Here is a 19,192-nt window from a genome sequence, read left to right as displayed (position 1 = left end):
CACAAATGGAAACAAAAGTGGAATTTATTTAGGACAGAAAATAGAAAACTCTTCTTTAAAGTTGTGGATCTTTGGAGTCTAGATCTGGGATCATTCAAGAAATTTGAAATTCACTTCACCATTTAACAACCAAATGAGCAAGATGTGTCATATAGTCCACTCTTGTTTGCAAATTAACCTGTCTTATCTTATATTCTTTGTACAGTAAACGGACTATACTGTTTGTTTTGGTGGGTAGCTGCGTCAGCATGAATAGGCAGCAAAGGAACAAGTAATAGGCTTATTCCATGCTGAAAAAAAGAAGAACGAAAACAAAACGTTTCGGCCGTGGAGCCTTCTTAAGGTGTGGACTATACTGTAAAAGTGCTCTATACAGTCCTGTATGTACAGTACAGGTATTGATTAGGAATCCCATTAGCCTGCACTGCTGTATGTTGTTTAGTTAGAGTAAAGCTGTCAATAAGACATTCTTCATTGGTATTCTATAAAAACAGTATTAAAAATATTGCAATGACCAGCCTTTGAACCTGCAGTTAAAAGAAAAAACTCGTAGTTTTTAAATACTTAATATTCAAGTATTTATTTTTATTCTTCATCAAAATACATAGGAAACAGGTACGGTAAAATTATATTTCAAATGTTAACTATGAATTGTTACAAAAGTTATCACAAACTGTACACTTCAGAAGATCTTTCAGCAATTGCCATTATTGTTATTTCATACAGTATAATCAGATATAACAAAGATGCTTACAATTTACAGTACGTAGAGCAGCAATTTTAAAAATACTTTAATGTGGAATGTTTTGTGAAGGCTAGTGCAACAAACAATTCGACATTTTGCTTTCCCATAATGCTCACAAAGGCAGCAGAGTGCATACAAAATACCCAAAACACAGACCTCTTTAGCTGTACACTTAACACAATGGCCATGTCTTATATCACCAGACAAAATAAAGAAATTACTGTACATACAGGTACTGAACATCCAATACTGAACTCTAGGACATTTGAACGATTACTAATTTGTATATACTGTACAATTTTATATAACATTCAGTTATTAAAATCTTTTGTACTCTTAATTCCATATAACACTTTGCAGGGACAGCTCTTACAGTAAGTACTTTGTAGAAGTACACGCTACATTTCAGGGTGAGGTGACTTATGCTGTCGTAGGGGCCACTCTGATGTGCTGTATGCAGTACAATCAATCTATCCCTGACATTTAAATAATCAACAGCCCTTTCAAAATTGGCTTGTTTCTGAGATTTGTTTGTAGCCCAAAATGTAGTTTTGTAGTTTTCTGTGAAAGTGGCAGAAAATATTTTCTAAACAAATGGAAAAAAAAACGTTGCCACTTTAAAACGTTTCATTTTACTATCTTCAGAAGATGTTCTGATATAGAATGATATGTCATGTAGAAAGTCTAACAAAATGTAATAGAGAAAATAACAGATGCCAGATGTTTGGTGCTTGTACTGTACTGTATATATCTTAGTATATATAGCAACACAGAGTGAATAGTAATAGGATTTATTAATGGAACATTGGACTCTTAACTGGATGTTGTTGTTGTTGTTGTTGTGATACAACAGCAGAAAGATAAAGCCTCAGCAACATGCTTTTTTTCTTCTTTGTTCTAGTGCCTGAGGATCATAATTTCTTATCTTTATCTTGTTATTTTGCAGTTTTTGAAGACCAATACCAACATAAATGGCACAATCTCGTTGAAAAAAAACTGAAATTGAAATAACTGAAAAATATTTTCCATACTATCCACACAGTGTAAATTAAATTAAGTGTTTTGCAATGTTTTTAATTTTCAAAAGTAGTAATTAGACCAATTTATTTCTGGTGTTTACTTTACTTGATGAGAAAATTCTCTATTTGGAGAGAGACAGAGGAGGGATACGTTTTTACTTTATTGAAAAGTTTCAGTTTTAGATGATCTGAAGTATCTTTATTTTTCCGAAATCAGAAGGAACCTTTTATTCTGACCTAGGCAGTGAAAGCAATACATTCTAGCTACATTTTTTTATTAATATACTTAAAAAATCTGCTTTATGAAACATTGTGAGCATAATCAGGGAGATGTACAGATCTCTGGCTTGAGAAGGCTCTGGAAATTTGTTTCACTTAAACAGCTGATTTTAGTGAACATTCTGTCCTGCTATAAAAAATAGAAAAATAAGGATGTAAGCATTTGTAGTAGTGTTTGACAGTAAAATGCCAGAGCCCCCCCAAAAAATCATAAGACTATAATTAATTAAAACGAGGCTGCCTGACTTCACCTGAACAGCTGTTGCTAAGCATATTCATTAATTAGGCAAACTACCCAAAGCACCAGTTAGGAAGAAATAGATATTTACTAAAACATAACTGCACTGAAATATACTGGGGGTGAATCTAGGTACGAATTAAAGCATGAAAATAACGTGAAATTATCATTGTTTTCAACACATTGGAGCAGGTCCAATATTATACATTGGTGGTATAATATGAATGTGCTGTATACTTGTTTTAACAGTTTGTGTTTTTGTTGTCTGGCTAATGGAAGCATGAATTAAAGATGGTATGCAGATTTAATGAGATCCCCACCTACTTAAATGAGGTTCTGTCAAAATCAGCTCCTTGGGTACGTTGCTTTTTTGCAGACACCCAGACAGATTTTCATATCAATCTTTTCAATTTCAAGGCATGACTGCGATGTCACCTAAAGGCCATTAGAAATATGTCCTGTACAGTAGGTTCTCATTCTGTTTAATCTCCAGCGCATGCCTAAGGTACTGCATACTACACAATGTTCCCCTTTGAAAATTACTGGGAAGTACTACAGACTGTAATTCCAGTGATAGGCCCTAACTCAAGATAGCTATGCAAAGCAAATGTGTTCTAGTATCATTGCTTTCTCCAGCTGGCTTAAATTTCATTAGGATCACAGCACCAATGTAAGAGTGGTCTGTTTAGTGTACGTGATCTCAAGTAGGTCTCTGACATGTTGATCATTTGACCCCACAATCCTTTGAACACTTGGACAGCACCTGCAACAGGATAATTCTGAATTCCCCGCTGAAGGAAATAATTTAGTTTATCTTGATGAATAAAATGCCCTGCTACATTTGGCTTCTATTGCTTTTAGTTCCCAACCTGCTCATATTGCTTACTCCAGATAAATTAATGTGCAAGAGACGTCAACCAAGTCCAACATGGAAGAAGCAAGCAGAACTTCAGTACTGACCCATGAATGCCAACTACCTCATCAAACTGTACACTTTGTGATCTTCAGAAAGAGCAGTCAACTGGTGATGAACGATTTACACCCTGAGCACTCCATATTGAACATTGTTTAAATGTTAACAGTATCTGCCCTAGATGGTTTTCAGGACTTTTGGATTGGGATTCAGCCCTGGAAACGTGCTTGGTGAAACTGTTCTCAACGTTAAAAGGATCGCTTTGATCATTTTTGATTGAAGAGGATATAGGAATAGCATAAAATGCATTTTCTGATCAACTTTAGAAAACACCAAGATCTTTATCAGTGTATCTATAAGTATGCCATTTCAGATGTTATGTGGGATCATTTACTTTATGCATTGTTGTATTCTAGCTTTCAACACACCATTAAATACACTATTACATTTGGCAAATAAAATTTTGATATTTTTGTACAAACTGTATGTACTGACTGCACGAGTTAAGACATTGTTATATGTACTGTATAAGGTTTTTCTCTATAATTATCCAAAATGACAATGCAAATTCTTAAGAATCTATGTGAAACCACAGCACCACAACCCCTGCTTGAGGAAATTTGTTACTATTATAACTAATTTTGATAAAGCTACATAACTACATTAAATGTCATAACTGGAAACTCATTGCACAAAATCTCAGTTTTCTCCTCTCTTTGAAAAGTAGAACCCCTTCTTAAGCAGCAATATATTTACCTGTAGCCTCAATGTCTTTGTTTCAGTTTGGACAATTTACTCATTCTGCACACCCCTTCTGAAGAGAAGATCAGCCTTGAAGATCTATAAGGCCAGAGTGGTGCCTTCAGTTTTTCTGGAGGTATCTCCCTGTACACATATCTCTTTTTAGATAATGCCCTGCAAGTTTTACGGAAGCTTATTTGCACCACAGAGAAAAAAAAACTCGATTATACAAGATAGTATCTCATTTATACAAGAAAAGTTTCTTGTTTATACGAGAAAATTATTGCGTTTAAACACAATAGGTAATTTGTGAACAATGTTACCAACTATATTAATACTGTATTGCATTGTACTGTATATGCAATTATATTGTCCTGTGCAAGGTTGCATTGATTTTAACAACAGCAGAATATTGTCACTCTCCTCTTCCTTTCTCATATAAACAAGTTGATTTTTTTTTCAATGGCTAATAAACTTCCGTAAAGTTTACTAGTAATTAGTAAAAAAAAAATCACAGCAACAGTATTTGTCAGCAAGAGGCCGAAAATTAAAACAGCTGAAAAAAATACGTGAAGAAGAGACATCTGCATGACAAATCTAAAATTGTAGTATAATTTTACTAAACGTATGCAGGATGGCCTAATCAATTCCTGAATTATAGTACTCCAAGAATCTCCACACTGTGCCCTTAGTAACTGGACAAGTGTTTTAATATACTGTTTAAATTAAATTAAGCCTAAATGAATGTCAGTCCTTGTACTGTATTACTAACAAAGAATCTCCCCACCCCAAAGATGAAGTGAAATTTTTTTTGCTCGCACAATAGTACTTTCTGGCATTATCAGATTGTATTTAAACTGTATGAATGCTTGTTTTACTACGTCTAAGCGTTCATAAAGCTATATATTAACGCAATAGGTTATTGTGTGTCACAGGATGAGAATGCTCTATAAATCAATCTTGATACCCGACTAAAGCTAAGATTATGCCATTCTCTGGTTTCAGTAATTACCTTTTAATTAGTGAAGACTGATACTCAGTATCTTAAATAACAATAATAACGTTTGCTGCAACATGCAAAATTAAACAATAAATTCCCATCTGAAATTCCTGGTTATTATTTTTCTGAAAGCGGTGCAGTAGATGGAGTTTCATGGTGTCAGAGGTGGTTTAGGAGAGGGGCAGGATCCTTGACTGTCAAAGCTAGTTGCTCTTCCAGGCCACTGTGGGAAAAAGATAATACAAAAATAAAATTGCATTCCGACGATAATTCAACTAATTGACATTTCACGCATAACTGTTGCTGACATGTGATCAACTTAATAAGGGCCTTTAGAAATGAAATGATCTCATCTACAGTGATCCAGAAAAATTTGTTGGGATGAAAGAAAGTTTTTTTTTCCAACCAACACTCGTCTACAGTGCACGTTTAGATTAAAATCAATCTAGCGCTGAAGATTGCTCAAAGGCAGTCATTAGCACTGTACTTCATTCTTCTCCAAAGTGAAATGTTTCATTTATAACAAGACAAGAAGGAAGCACAGCACAAAAAATTACCAAGAAACCAGTCTAATATTTATTATTATGGAAATATGGAAATATCCACTTCACACTAACATATAGTGTTTGTAACCAGTTTTTTTCTAATACAATTCCAAAGGAAATAAAGGAAACATTTATTAATGTGGTACTGTAGGTATTGAAAATACAGAATAAATATACCAGTTTAGGTGTTAGCATTAATTTTGAAGAGTTCTCAGTTTTCTCAGTTTTTGTCTCTCAACACAATGGAAACAGACAACAAATGTAATTACAGTTTTGTGGGTTGTTTCGTTTTTTGAACAGTTAACTGGGAACAGATATTTAATTTCCTTTTCTTGTGTTTAAAGCCCCAATCTAAATTCACTAAGGAATTATAAATCCGGACTGAACATCTTCTTAAGAACGTTCTTTTTATTAAAATTCAGTACTACGAAGCACATGAATTGTTACCCATATTTCGAATAGTGAAAGCCATGTTCTAAACTATAAAGAAGAGACACAAAGAAACATTTCAAAACGTCTGCCAAATTTCGAAACCTCCGGTAAATGTAGCGAAGAGGAAGGTGTCATACGACTAGTTTCATATTGAGCGTACAGGTACTGTACGTACAGTATCACATGTGTACCGCATCTTACTCCATGTGTTGTACTGTACTTTACCTCTGCTGGTCCAGTCTACCCAGCATAGACTGCTTTGTATCGGTCAATGGCAAAAAATCCCAATATATTGAGATTCCATATTGTAACACAATAAAATGTGAAATTGTCCAAGGGGGATACTTCTGATAGCCGCTGTTTTTACAGTATGTGAAGGCTCAATATTAGACCTTAGACATTAGAGAGGAAATATCTCTGTACTGCTACTGGTCAAATAGATCATTACTTATTAGTAATGACCTAAGTTGATTTCAAGGTCCAGGTTGTGTGGACTTTTCTCAATTTGCCTGCCTACCTGATGAGAAGACAAGATAAACAATTTTCTGTTTCTCTTTTTTTGTTTTTCAAAATGAAATATCGGAAGGCTGTGGTGAGGTTCACTTGGCAATTTTTCTCTGAAACCATGTGCAAAGTGCAGCAGTTGTTCACTGTGGAAAACTCTGACCTCGGCCTCTACTGTACCAATATACCTCCACTTGCACAGTCTCTGAATCGGGAAAGAAGTGATACCAAGTTCATAAACCCCAGATTGGATCGGCTTCAACTATGCAACTTTCTTTACCAAAAAAAGGATAGATTGAAATTCTGCAAGATGCCATTTTCAGAGAATATTCTGTGAAGATATCTAATTTCTTCATGACTATAAAGCACTTTATGATATGATGCTGAATAAAGAACACAGAGTGCATTAGACACTAATAAGGTCCTTGAATTTTGCCTGGGTATACATTTAACAAACAGTTCTTATATAAATTTAGAACAAGCTCTGATGCATAAATGGCTTATTCATATTTCCAATTAAAGAGAAAAATATTTTACCTCTATCAGTGCATGCCAGTGAGTTATCGGTTTGCGAGGGTAGGCCAACATTTCATTCCAATGATCTCGACCGAGGCCTTCAGCCTCCGGGCCTGTTCGACACACCCCTATCACCTCATTGTGGCCAACCCTGCAAAGAAACACCACAGAAGATCCTCACTGATACTAGGAACAATTTAAAAGCACTAAATGAATTTGATGAGTAGCAGTGAAATGGCAAACTGTTTTGTTACTCATTCCATAGAACATCTTAATGCAGTACCAGCAAATACAGATCATGTCTTAGCTATAGAAAGCAATGAACAAGTTTGTTGTTATTGTCATGATTGCTACTCCTCCTCCTAAGGGCGCTCCAGCCCTTCCTTGTTCTGCCCCATTACCTGCACCTGTTTCCTATTTCCGTTCCCCCTTAAAAGCCAGACGCAGACGTCACTCGAGGTTCCTCATCGAATTCCGCTGCGTGAGAGCCCGGGGTCCTGCTGCGGCTGGCTCCGTTATGTTTTTAATCTTCTGTTCCTGATTCCCCGCCCCGCCGGTCCCGACCCAGTTCATGGTTTTATTCCCTGGATGGATCCCCTGGCCTTGGACTCTACCTTCCGTCTTGCATACCCGTTTGAATTTTCTCGTGGATTGTTCGCCCCGGACTCACTCCCCCTGGACACCTGCACCCCTTGGACATGCCCCCTGTCTCCATACCCTCTCCTGCATGACTTTTTCCTAGCGTTTCCCCACTCCCTTCCAGATCATGTCGTCTGCATAGGGCCCGGGAAAGAATTGTTCGTGACAGTTATCCTTCAAGGTGCAGCATGAACCTAATGAGCAGATGCTTGCCTTGCATGCAAATATTTTGAAATTTTATGTAAATAATATCGTGCCTTCCATATTCATTAACATGATAATTAGAAATAAACCAGCTATATTATGGATTGCCTAAAAAACAAGGGATTGTGAAAACACTGACTCGCAGTACAACCTTACATTATGAAAGACATCTTTTGTAAGTTACTAATGACAAATGAAAAGATGTGAAGTGAAATCAACTATCCCTAAACAGAATAGGCATTTTTTAGATGATTTTTTCTTAACCTTACCTATTCAAATATTCAATACATTTAGAATGTGGTGTTTTGTATTGAGTCATATTTGTTTTGCACCTGCACAAATGAAACAATAACTTTTGTGTAATTCCACTGCAAGTCAGCCATAAATGTGAGTTCATGCTTATTTTTTCTGAGGTGACCACACTTACCGATCATAGTCCATCACCATGATGGAGAGGCTCACTTGCTCCACATTCTCTGGAGGGATGTCAAAGATGATGGCCTCGTTGTAAACAGGGTTGAGAGTGCTCTTCTTTGTTGTTGTTTTCCGTTTTTTTAATCTGCGGCCATCGCATAGCAGCGACACTTTAACATAAGGGTCTGAAAAAACGAACCAGACATAGCCTGCATGGAAACAGAGTCTATACTGCACAAAGTAAATATGGAACACAATTTATGGAGCTGCAGCTTGTTTAATTCTTGAAGATTCACCAAAAAATGCTGCAAAGGAATTTAAAAATACTGTATGCTATTACCCACTGGAAACTGTTACAGTATGTTGATTCTAACAAATTTAATTCTAGTGTAAAAATGATTAAAACCCACTCATAGCTAAATCTTATATGATCAAAATCTTCTCAAGTTGTAATACTAAAGGAATGCAATATACAGTAGGATAATATGCTGTGATGCCACGAGGGGCGGAGTTGTTGCAGGGCTTTACTACTCTCAAAGTTTTCCACCTTACCAAGATGGCCAACCAGAGATCCCAGGCTCACAATAGTGGCAGCTGGTAGTTACTGGAGCTGAGAACAGCTGTGCCCCCTGCTTAAGATTTCATCTCCCTGTATAGCTAAAATTGTATAATGTCTTCAGATGTATAAAATTAACTATAGATGGTATAGTTCCACCTTGAGTTCTGTTTTTTGAGACACTCTGTGGTGTCGTGAATCTTACTAGGAATAGGTTGCTTTCTAATAATGTATGGACTGATATTTCTACAGCTATTTAAAAAAAATTAGAATTTGGAACACAGCCATGCATTACAAATCAATACTCATTCATTGCCATTTCACTGAGTCCTAACACTCAACAGTCACAAAATATTTATTGCCTTTCTTTTACTACACAATATCAGCTCCTGGAAATCATTTCAGAGTGCACAGACTCTTTTTCACAAGATGAAAAATATGCCATGTATTGTCATTGAAGCAATTTGTTAAAAAGATAAATGGATTTGACAAAAAAAAACAATTGGTAAACAGCTTTAAACAAGATGACAAATAGGGCTAAAAAGGGATTTGTTTTAGGAAAAAACGTATACATATGTAAGCAATAATTATCGCACTTTTCATTAGAAATCAAATAGGTTTAAAGTTTGTTTTTGTTACCATATACTGTAATTATTGACATATCTTTGAAGCAAGCATTTAGGATAATTACATAACTCAAAAGATCTTTTAGTTAAATAGTTAAATATGTACATAAAGGTAGACCCAAATGCATATGAAAGTATGATGAAGTATGATGAAACTTCACAGTGATTCCAATTCACAATGGTTGCTTCCTAACAACCTGGTGTTAATTCTTTGAAGCTGAATCAAACAGTTGTTCAATGGTGTTGTAGTGGCAATGCTTGTTAATAAGACAGAATTAGGTTTTGCTGTGCTTTCCCAAATGAGGGTCCATCTCTCTCTTCATCTCTATGGTGCAGCCACAGAGAAGCTATTCATGCAGGCTGATTTAAGGTTTCTTTGATAAGGCACAGCTCCCAAATGGGGATGCACTTAGCTAAGCCTGGCTATCATGATCAATGGTCATCCATTGACACCTATCTGTGTAGGGAGTGCCAGATGGACATCTGGACTGCATTCCTAAGTGTCAGGAGTAAGTGACTCATATCTCACCTTGATCAACCAATCAGGGACTGGTAGGGCCGAGTAACTCACATGGGTTTCAGATGCCCACGAAACTTTCAGCCAATGAATGAGCTGAAGTTCCTCCAGGTAAAAACAGGCAACACAGAGCTTCTAAGGAGAATTCCAGGGGTGCGAGATTATTCTAAAGAATTCCAGGGCAGGATGGCCCAGGAGCAGAAAGGCTCCCAAGGGCAGGACATTCTCGCAGCGCGCCTCCTGAACATCCTGAGACTCAGCCCGGACAACCACGTAACGGCCAGTGTGTCCGAGTGCCAGAACTTTGCTTTGTTCTAAGAGTCGAGAGCGGAGGTTGCCACGAGTAACCAAAGGATCCACCCAAGCTTAGCATCAGCAGCAAGCCTCGTGAACAGGCCGGAACTGTGGACAGCTGAATCACTATACAGAACTAGTGCATCATCAGGAACGAACCGATCTTCTTCCTGACCTGCTGGGACCCACAGTCATCTTTTCTCCTGTGCACAAACTTCGCTAGTTAAAGCCAACACTAACTAGCCGGTCTTCAGAGAGCATCAGCAGCGCACCGTTGCAAGTTGCACAGCACAGCCTGGCACGGAGCCAGAGAGCGCGGATTGGACAGCAACAAGCCTGCAACTGCTTCTTTGTGCCCGCAGGAGATCTGAATCCCCAAAGATTGGATGAGTACTCAACTTACTGCATTACAGCTCGAGAATTCAATTGTTATCCCAACCAGTTGATATCAATTTAATTTCTAAGAGTTATGTACTTGTTTTGAGTATCTAATGTAGAAGTTGTAACCAAGTTCAATTACGAAACGGTCTAAATGAATGATATACCGAACGTATTTCCTCTTGATATGTGTAACTCTTTGTAACTGAATGAATATATATCTTTTGTATTCTGATAACCTTCACGATAAGATCTGTTAGGTTTACATGCATATTTTATGTATTAATAAATGTATTATTGTGTATTAGTACCTGTGTGTGTGCGTTGTTTGAGTTATACCGCATGGTTGGATTCTAAGGCCATTAAAAGAATCAATTTTGTGACTTACTGCTACAATTAATAATTGTCCCAGTAAATGCCCAAACCCCTACAGAACTGGTGCCTCGTGAGAGCACACTACAGTGTTATTTAAATTTGTATTGGAAAAACAGGATTAAATAGTCTTGCTTATTGCTTAACATTTGAAGTCTTTATCAATAGTGCAGATTTTAATAGCCTAGAAATAAATGTCTGATGAACATCAAGATACTTATCACTGTTTGCATGCTAGCATGTTTTTAGGAAATTAAAACAGAAGGATTTTGGATATTGATTAAATGTTTTTTGGCATCATTTCATTAAATTGGTTATTCACTACTAACTGTGGCACCACTTGAGTGATTTTGACTCTTTCATAAGCACTCGTCGAGGTGATAGATTGGATTGGATAAGAGTGACTAAGTGATTTAAACTGTTGAATGTCAAGGCTTGTGAAAATCTAAAATGATACTGTAGATGCATAAAAGATCACATATGCCCCTTTTATCAAGAGAAAAACACTTTTGTGTAATGGGAATGTACACTGTATGGAGAAAAATTTGGAGGACTCACCTGCTCTAGACAGGCACATACATGCAGAACAATGTGCTAACTGACCATTTGACTGGGAGGCCAAAGTCTGAAGCTGAGCTTTGTCCAAGACTGCCTAGATGCTACAGGATTCCAGTTATCAAGAGCATGTCTTCATGCAAGGGCAGTGCGGCTGGCAGAGGAAATACTACTCCATTGGGTCCCTGAGCAAGACCCTTAACCCCAACTGCTCCAGGAGCGCCGTATAAATGGCTGACCCTGTGCCCTGACCCCAAGCTTCTACTTCCTGTCTGTGTATCTCACGCAAAGCAAGTTGGGGTATGCAAAAAGACAAATTCCTAATACAAGAAATTGTGTATGGCCAATGCAGTGATCTTATCTTATGTAGCTCCTATTACACTGCCTTTCTCGTGTTATTAGAATGTGACAGTCATGCAGTGAATGACCAGTTCGCCAGACTTGAGCCCCAGTTAACATCGCTAGGATGAAGTCCAGAACTCAGTGACCGGTGAACAGGCACAGGCCTGTCCAGCCTCTACAAGACAAATGGGACATAATCCCACAGACGAGCTTTTCAGATAACTGAGTGTATTGCAGATGTACAGTTTACATAAGCTAGTAGCCTGTACTACTAGCATCCACAAGGTATTGATCAATCTTGTTTAAAATAAACGTTATCAGCATATTTAGATACTATTTAAATTTTGATTGAAAATATGTTCTTTTGGTAGCAGATCAGTAAAAGTAGGATAACTTAAAATTTAAAGATGCCAAAGACAGCAAGACATTTACTGCTTTCAGTAAATTAAAACAATTAGTTACCACTAATTAAAACAATAGCTATGTCGAGCTAGGGAGATGCTGCTAGGGCAAAGATGGGGTGGAGGGAGGGATGTGAAAGCGAAATGCACAAGTGTGAGACAAATAAACATGGCAGATACTGGAAGGAGAACATTTTCTAAAGAAGTGTTTCTAAAGGAGTGTCCAGATAAGCGCTATATACAGTAAGTGTAAGCAATTATTATTAATTATTAATTATAAAACCAGTCAGTACAATTCTGTGGCACAACATGGTACCCCATCAACTCCAGCTGTGAAAATAAATTCAAGAACCAGGTTTTGAATACAAATAGATTCATGTTAGCACTATCAATTGCTATGTAATATTGATACAAGAAAAACAAAAATCAATATCCCAAAGTGAATTTCATTAAGCTGTTATGGTCCTAAATATTAGATAGTCATATACTAGAGAATCAGTGTAATATTTCCTACATGGGAACAAGTAATAGGTTATTCCATGCTGAAAAGAGAAGAACGAAAACATAACGTTTCAGCCATGGTGCCTTCTTCAGGTGTGAGGAAGACAGGGCAGTAAGCAAAGGTAATGTAGCGGGAGAACAAAGGCTGGGAGAGAGGAGGAGCGAGAGGCGGGAGCAGGGGACAGACAGAGAGGCCAATCAGGAGGTGTGAAGTCAAGATAGGTGAAGAGAGGTGTGAAACGAAACCTACAATGAATAGAGAGAATTTAGAAGAAAAGTAGTCTGTCGTTAAGAGAAGGGGGAATGTGTGATCCTAGCTGCAGGATAATTCTGGTTTCTGTAGTCTTTCCGATGTACGAGTTCGGAAAACAGTCTTTGAGAATACAGACGGAGAGATTAGAGTGGTCATGGCCGTCTGAGGTGAAATGAGAAACAATAGGCTTGGAGAGATCTTTAATCTTCACTAATTGACCAGAATAAAAACAATTTAAAAATGGTAGGTTTCATTTCACACCTCTCTACACCGATGAAAACACACAGATGAAAAATGTGTTATGTTTATGTCTTACTTTAGCTATTGACAAGAACTAAGAAATCTTTTTGTCCTTGAAATAAGTTAGTGTCTCATGGGGAATACCTGAAGAGCCGGTGATATCCATCGCCTTGAGGTTTCTGCATTTAATGACTGTCAAGGTCATTCTCCCAGCAGTCGGAAGGTAGCACAAAGAATACATGATTTCCCCCAGATCAACACTTTCCTGGAAGAAATAATATAAAGTTAATATTGAAAACGATATCATACTGTATATTTTCTTTTATATGAAACTAAATTTGTGTTGTTTTCCTTTATGAAGTGTTCAGTTTTCTATTAAACAAACTTGTATTGCAGTAATTGGTATTGACCCTGATGAGTGTGATAGAAGGGTGAAATGTGCAGAGCATATTTAGCCTGACTCACCTACAGTAGCTGAGGGAATACAGCCCACCCCTGAGGATAAGCTACCAGGACCCCTGTCACTATTCTGGGGACTGAGCTGGGGAACTGCTGCAAGGGTGTAGATGGGAAGGTTGGAAAGACCCGAGAGAGATACCCCAAAAGGGGAAAAGGGAATCCTGGGTGCGAGTCTTACTTAAATAAATTGCTAGGTACCGTATTTTGAATCAAAATAAATTTGTATGTTAGCACTTGTAATGGCTACATAATATTGTCATATGTAAAATACAAATCAGTATCATAAACTGGATTTCATAATGTCTTAAGCCTTATATTTGTACTATCTGTGTTATATTTTCCTGTGGTCATTTTTCTATGAAACCAACTTGTATTAAGTCCTTAGAAAGCATAAGTTGAATAATTCAACTTAAGACAAATTAAGCATCCGGTTAAGGTATGCATGCATTTCAAGAACTGTTAAAGAAGCAGATTTTTTGGAGTTATTAGAAAATGTAAGGTAAAAGGGTGTACACTTTATCAAAGATTGATCATCATCTCCACACCATGAAAAGACTGGCAAGCTACTATTGTTTGTTTATAGTAGAGATGTAAAGGAACAAGTAATAGGTCTATTCCATGCTGAAAAGAGAAGAAAAGAAACAACGTTTTGGCTGTGGAGTCTTCTTCGGGTCATGACAGCCAAAACTTTGTTTCGTTTCTTCTCTTTTCAGTATTGAATAAACCTTTACTTGCTCCTTTGCAGCCTACGCATGCTGACACAGCTACATACTTGAACATTTTATAGTAGAGATGATGTTTTGGATGTAAAATACTATTCTTGACAAATTAGATGGCCCTGTTGCAAGTAGTATGAAGTAATCTGAGGGCTTGAGTGATTCTGGGAAGGAAGCAAGTGAGGCAAGGTTATTGATGCTGTAACTAAAGCTTGCAACTGATTAGACTTGCAATGGAATTACATTCTCCCTGAAAGTACACACTTCTGGGAATATACATTGATAAAGTAAGCAAGAAACAACAGAATTCCAGCACTTGGTATATTACTTTTAAAGTACAAGGCATGCTGTATTCCACAAATTAAAACAAAGTGCAAATTAATTTACAAACCAAAGCAGACTTTGCTACAAGACATATTCCCTTTCTTAGCTTAATCTTTTACTAACATTATTCTGTTCTATTAACAACAATACTATGATGAAACAAGTCAAGTCAAGATTGTAGCTGTAACGAAAGCATTCTTTCCGGACCCTATGCAGACGACACGATCCAGGGTTGAGTGAGAAAACACGGGGAAAAAAGGCATGCAGGGTACGGGAATGAAGACGGGGGGCATGTCCATGGTGTGCTGGTGGTCGGGGGAGGTGTGGCCAAGGCGAACAGTCCAGAGAGGAATCAAAAAGGGGAATCCACAACGGAGCAAAAGTCCAAAGCCGGGTGGTCCATCCAAGATGGATAAAAACAGGAACCGGGTCGGGACCGGCACGGGAACGGGAACGGGAACAGGATCAAATACAGGAACTTAAAACCTTAACGGGGCCAGGCGCTTCCAGGTCCCGGACTTGCCTGGTATGGAAACCAGAGCAGAGCCTGGAATGGAGTGAGCGCCTGGCTTTTAAGGAGAACTGAAAAGAGGGTTGGAACAGGGAGCAGGTGCGGTGGATGAGTAGAAAACAAGGAAGGGCTGGAGCGTCCTTAAGAGGAGGGGTTTACGAACGTGACAGTAGCCTGAGCTACAATCTACATTTTATCTTTCAGAGTATTACTGAATTTAAGTGATACTATAGGTTGAGCATCATTTTCGGTCCATTATACTGTATATACTGATGGAAAAAAGAAACGCAATATTATCTGGAATTAGAATACTATAGTTATAGCTTATGTACTTTCACAAAAAGTTGTCAATTTGTTTTAAGCCCTCTGACCAGCTTGTGCAGTGAGGCATTGCAACTTGCCAATCACACGCAAGCTCGTTAGGTGCACTTTTACCCAACGAGGTCCAGGTGGATCAATACCTGATCAGGTCATCTTTAAAAAGGCCTTAATTCAAAGGTTAGGTCACTGCAAGAAAAATGTCACCAGAAGCAAGGGAGAGGGCCACTGGCATGCTGCAGGCAGGCATGTCATGTGCCAGCGTTGGCAGACACTATGGAGTGAGCCGCTCCACTGTGTCCCGACTGCAGAGAAGGTTTCAGCAGACCGGCAGGACAGATGACCGTCCAAGATCCAGCCGCCCTCGAGTGACCACACCAGAGCAGGACCAACACATCAGACTGGTCCATCTGAGAGATCGTTTCAGACCTGCCACCTGTACTGCTGCTGAAACTGCCGGCAGACACAATGCCCACATCAGTGGCAGGACAGTGACAGGTGGCTTAGACTGAGTTTAGTAATAGAAATAGCGATAGCTGGTGTCAGGCTGTGTAGGGTACAGTTGGTTTGGTTTGTCGTACAAAGAAGAACTTCGCATTCTCCTACTACATAATTTTGATTTTCCATGTGAGCAGGCTTCACAAGCTACCTGAGTCCCTATAGCTCCAGCTGTAGAGGTTGCAAAGCTGCCAACTCATCTCACACGCCCAGATCTAGGAATGCTTTTTTTGGAAAATCACAAAACTGATTTCATTCTAACGCAAAATTTTCACACAGAACCTTTTATTTCTTTCATGCCGTAAAACAACATCTTGAATAACAGCTGTTATGTTGTGCTCTATAATACTAACTTCAAATATTTAATTTTCCTTTAAACTTACCCTTTTCAGTTTCATGAAAAAAAAAAAATCTTAGCTCCTAATTCTAGACATACAGCAATGTTAAAATAATCTATAAATTATAATAATAAATAATGGTCAGAGAAAAAAAATCAATCAAATCCGTTTACTTTCCATCTGTAACTGTATAAAATGAAGTATTAAAAACATGACTGACTGATTTACTCCAACACTGATCTGCTGCATTTGTCATGCCACTCAGTACAGTATATAATCCATACCAAATGTGAACCCAATTCACAAATCCTTGACTGAAAAACTGGATTTGATTTCTGTCGTGTTTGAACATCTTATACAAATGCAGTGTCCCTGCCAAAAAATAAGCTATTTTTACTACATACTGTAAATATGTACAGTCTGTAACATACCTTAGGCACAATGCTGAGGAGAAGCCTGTGGCACTATACACTATGATGATCAAGATCTTAAGCAGTGTGTAGGGCCAGATGTTAATATACAAGTAGGTACGGATGATGTTCATAGATGAGTATCCTTCTTACAACTGGGGAAACAGTATTTGGCATATTTGACTTTTAGATTAAGTGCAATATTTTATATTTCTGTTCATTTATTATAAAGTATTAATTTGAGCTTTTTAACTTAGAATATATTGTAATATTTGCACACATTTTCTGAAGTAGCTGCAAACCCTTTAAAAAAAATACATTATTTTTGGAAATTCCATTAGTAATAAGTAATAGGAAGATAACTAAAACCTAGGACAATACTTATGTTCAACTATAGAAAACAGAAAATAAGATATGGAGTCAACTGCTCTGCTAAAGCAACCTCTTTTATGATCGGTGTATTGTTTTTTTTCCCCAAGAAACACACTGCTCTCAAAATCTCTGAAACTTTCCTTTTGTCAGAAGAGCACTACTGTATGTCTGTAGTACACACAGTTATCCTGAAAGCTACTACACAACCAAGCCCAATATCAGTGAAAAAAACTGAACAGAAACCAGAACAAAAGGTGATCATGTCAAGCCCAGCTTATGGAAATAAAATATCAGTTGTGGGCTTTCTAATAGGCTTTGCATTACAGACGCTCCTCAAGATATGCATGACTTGACGTACACAAATCCCACTTTACATAAAATCTCTCATACTGTAGATCACAAACTTTTGATACTGAATTAAAAAACTTTTGAGATAGTGGTTTCACGCCGCGGCTGGTTGCTGCAAACTACCGAGGTGGAAAGGACTGATTGAGACCTCCCTGCAGGACTCAGATTTCTCCGTGGTGCTCTGGAAGGACCTGAAAGAGGAGATAAGTTGGCTGGCAAAGGCAGACAAGCAGGGAAGCAGACTGCCAAAACAGGACGGAAAAGGAAAGCCTGGCGAGTTGAGACTGATGGGGGGGAAGCTCGGTACTGGATCAGCACTCACAGCAGTTGATGATTAGGAAGCCAAAGTTGGATGAAATCACTGAGATTAAGGGTTTCAATGAAAGCAGGTTTCCTAGAGCAGGCTGGTGACTGCACTACCCTAGGTAGCTCAATTGCAGAGCAGTGATCCAGTGCGCTCTCGGGGATTAAGTGTAGTTCCTGATTGGACGGCTGATGACTGGGTGATTGACTGAAGGGGAGAAAGGACGAACGACAGGCAGCCGACCTGGTCCCCGCGGGCTCAGGAGGAATGCGAACGCTCGTGGAAATCCCACGTTCTCCAATGGCAGCCACGGCCTGCAAACCTCTCCCAGTCCGAGCGTGAAAACGGACCGTTTGTTAGATACGTACAGTAACTGTAACGAACAGTTCTTTCCGGACCTTATGCGGACGACACAATCCGAAGAAGTGGGGAAAGACTAGGAAAACGTCATGCAGGGATACGGGCTGAAAACAGGGGGGCGTGTCCAAAGTGCGCTGGTGCACGGGGGAGGTGTGGCCGAGGCAAACAATCCAAGAGAGTAATCCTTAGAAGGTATCCAAAAACACAAGAGTAAGTCCAAAGCCAGGAGATCCATCAAAACAAGGAATTAAAAACCATGAACCGGGTTGGAACCGGCGGACTAGGAACAGGAACAGAGGTTAAAACCTTAACGGGACCAGGCGCTTCCAAGTCCCGGACTCGCACGGTGCGGAAACCAGATGCAGAGCCAGGATGAGCGTCAGCGCCTGGCTTTTAAGGTGGGCTGGGTAAAAGGGATCAGGTGCACAGAATGAAGTCTAAAGTGAAAGGGCTGGAGCACCCTTAAGGAGGGGGGACTATAATCGTGACAGTAACGCTAGATAAGGTAACGCAGCATGTTCCTTCCACAGAGGAATAGTGCGGAGTAAATGTAATCCAGTCACCATCAGCATCCACCAGGCTCCGATTTCATACACATTTCACGCACCGGAAGCAGGCTCCACAGCCAAAACGTTGTTTCCTTTCTTCTCTTTGCAGGAATAAACCTTTACTTGTTCTTTTGCACCCATTTCATACTCTGTCCTGCTTTGTTTCAGCACACGTGTGGCACTCTTAGTGTTACTTCTTTCTGAAATCTGTGAAGAACACTACTGCAATCATGTCAGGGAAGCCACCAAGCGTAGTGGTACTGGTAAGAGATGCGTGATTAACCTTGAGCAGAGTATTAATAATTCAGCTGTACAAAGGAGGGACATTTCTTAATTTTAATTTTATTATCTACAGTGTACTTTGTTTTTCATTGCTGAACAGTACAGTGGGGGGTAATAAAATGTACAGTAGAGTATAAACTTGTTAAAAGGTAATTCTCCCCAATATTTAATTATTTATTG

General features: G+C 38.6%; 1 protein-coding gene across 2 annotated transcripts in view; it reads right to left on the bottom strand.

Moving 5' to 3' along the window:
• Positions 1-564: 564 nt before the first annotated feature.
• Positions 565-19,192, bottom strand: part of syt10 (synaptotagmin X) — a 47,178-nt gene continuing 28,550 nt past the window's right edge. For both annotated transcript variants that reach the window (XM_006633066.3, XM_015352008.2), the window contains exons 4-7: positions 13,369-13,489; positions 8,203-8,374; positions 6,954-7,083; positions 565-5,158 (exon numbers count right to left, since the gene is read on the bottom strand). In XM_006633066.3, coding sequence (XP_006633129.1) covers positions 5,087-5,158; positions 6,954-7,083; positions 8,203-8,374; positions 13,369-13,489 — 495 coding nt within the window. In that variant the 3' untranslated portion in view covers positions 565-5,086. The remainder of the gene's footprint in view (positions 5,159-6,953; positions 7,084-8,202; positions 8,375-13,368; positions 13,490-19,192) is intronic.

Source organism: Lepisosteus oculatus, chromosome 7 (assembly GCF_040954835.1).
Source record: "Lepisosteus oculatus isolate fLepOcu1 chromosome 7, fLepOcu1.hap2, whole genome shotgun sequence".
Taxonomy (NCBI): Eukaryota; Metazoa; Chordata; class Actinopteri; order Semionotiformes; family Lepisosteidae; genus Lepisosteus; species Lepisosteus oculatus.
The sequence above is the reverse complement of the archived record's forward strand: the minus strand, read 5'-3'. Positions and strand labels throughout refer to the sequence as shown.